At 46.9% G+C, this 2,028-nt stretch overlaps 1 protein-coding gene across 2 annotated transcripts in view; it reads left to right on the top strand.

Moving 5' to 3' along the window:
• Window positions 1-871, top strand: part of LOC119354326 (trafficking protein particle complex subunit 5-like) — a 6,284-nt gene extending 5,413 nt beyond the window's left edge. For both annotated transcript variants that reach the window (XM_037621062.1, XM_037621060.1), the window contains exon 9: window positions 538-871. In XM_037621062.1, the coding sequence (XP_037476959.1) occupies window positions 538-567 (30 nt within the window). In that variant the 3' untranslated portion in view covers window positions 568-871. The remainder of the gene's footprint in view (window positions 1-537) is intronic.
• The last annotated feature ends 1,157 nt before the right edge of the window (window positions 872-2,028 follow it).

Raw genomic sequence — 2,028 nt, 5'->3', positions numbered from 1 at the left:
TTTTTCCTTCTCTCTCTTGTCCGGCACTGCCCGGGCTGCCCGCCCAGACGTTTGGGGGCAGTTTGAGGGGTCCTGTTGTAGATGCTCTAAGTGCCTAAAATAGATGTAACTAGAGATGATACCCCCCACACATTGCTGTGGGAGTTGGCTGCAATTATTTCAATGAGATTCGGTTGTATGAAACATTAGTTGGATTAACAATATGAGAATTACTGAGCTAATATAATTTGTTGTATTTTATTATTGTATAGTTGTAGAATATTTATTAAATATGAGTCGCATGCATGGTGTATGTTAAGGTGTGTTTACTAGCTAAGCACCCCAACCGAAAAGAGATCCTCTTTAGAAATATGTGGCAGGTTCTAGATAATTGACGTTCGATTGTAATCGGCTGAACATGATATAATGAGCTAGTGCCCAAATTTGTTGTCACCTGTAGTAGAGATGAAAGATGAAAGGCAGTAAGAAATGGAGTATTTGCGACTAATGTTGTAGATTGATTGAGGTGACCTTTTCTGAATAAATGCTCATTTTCAGGTTTTACGTCGGGAATCAAGACTTGGCTGAAATGCACACCAGGCTATTTCTTCTGTTCTGTTTGTAAGATGAATCCATTTCAAATATGTTTTGTTCTTGATTTATGTAATACTAATATACTGGTAATTTTCCATCGAAAAGGTATACTAGTAATTTTGAGAATATAAGCAGTAGCCTCATTTTATGAGTGTCTAACACGGGAATACTAGCAAAATGTATGTGCAGAAGAGAAACATCAAAAGGATTAGAAGAGCCCACGGGGAAGTTGAAAAGTGGACTAGTTGCTTTCCTGCATGTTATGGCCTGTTTGGTTATCTACATCGTTTTTGGTCTATTTATCCGTGGCTGAGTTTAGCTGGCTGAGGGAATACATGCAAAAAATCATGTTATGCACAGGTGCAAAACCTGGTGTTTCGTTGTGCACGGCCTAATGTTCTGGCACCCTTTCTCATTAATAAGGTGACCTTAGAGCATCTTCAATAGATGGTCCAAATTTTGACGGTCCAAAACCGGAGATGTAAAATTTAGACCGCCAAAAAATGCATTTTGGAGCTCCGAAAAACGCTTAACTCCAACAGATGGTCCAAAAGAGCAACTCCAATAGATAGTCCAAACCAAAGATGTAAAAATCTGAAAACGGCCGTGCGGCTGCTGCCAGCCGCGGTTTTGCATTGAAATAACATCAAAAATTTAAAAATAAAGTGCATCATCATCATAGTTTCAATCAAAAGTGCATCACCATCATAGTATCAAATCCCTCTATCAAAAGAGCATCGTCTTAGTCAAAGTTTTTCGCCTTAGAAATTGAAATACACATGAATATTACTCACGCGGGTCATCAACACCACCGGCGTTGTGAACCATGGTACGATCGTCATCTTCACCACCGTCTTTGTCGACGTTCTCAACAAGCGGTGAACTCTCGGTACCGTGAGCACCACTGGAAGCATCTTCATTGCGTCCCATACCGGTCATGTTGCCGACGAAGCCAACTCCAACGCCACTCATGTTGCCGCCATAGCCACCTCCCAAGCCACCCATCATGTTGCCGCCAAAGCTACCTCCCATGCCGCCAAAGCCACCTTCCATGAACAAACGAGAGCACAATCGGAAAATCTATACCTTTGCGACATTTTGTCAAACATGTTGGAGGCGGTGGCGGTCGGCGTGGCCACGTCTTCCTCCACGGCCGGCGGTGGCGGCGGGGGAGGTTGAGGAATGGATGTGTGGCTGTTGGAGGAGGCCGTCGGCCGCACCGGCTGCGAGTCGTCGCCCCGAGCCGCCGCGGCCGCCTTGGAGACCTTCACCGGCCGCGTAAAACTGTCGGTCGGGTTGCGGCCGCGGTTGGCCGGCCGTTTTCCGCCACCTCGTCCCTTCGCCGGCTTCGCCGCCGGCGCGGTGGCCATCGGCCGGGGCGGCGACATGGCAGCGGTTGCGGGTGAGATGGCAGCGGCGGCAACGGCGGCGAAGGCGATGGGGTCGTCGCCTTCG

Source organism: Triticum dicoccoides, chromosome 2A (genome assembly GCF_002162155.2).
Source record: "Triticum dicoccoides isolate Atlit2015 ecotype Zavitan chromosome 2A, WEW_v2.0, whole genome shotgun sequence".
Taxonomy (NCBI): Eukaryota; Viridiplantae; Streptophyta; class Magnoliopsida; order Poales; family Poaceae; genus Triticum; species Triticum dicoccoides.
This window is presented reverse-complemented; position numbering and strand designations above follow the sequence as displayed.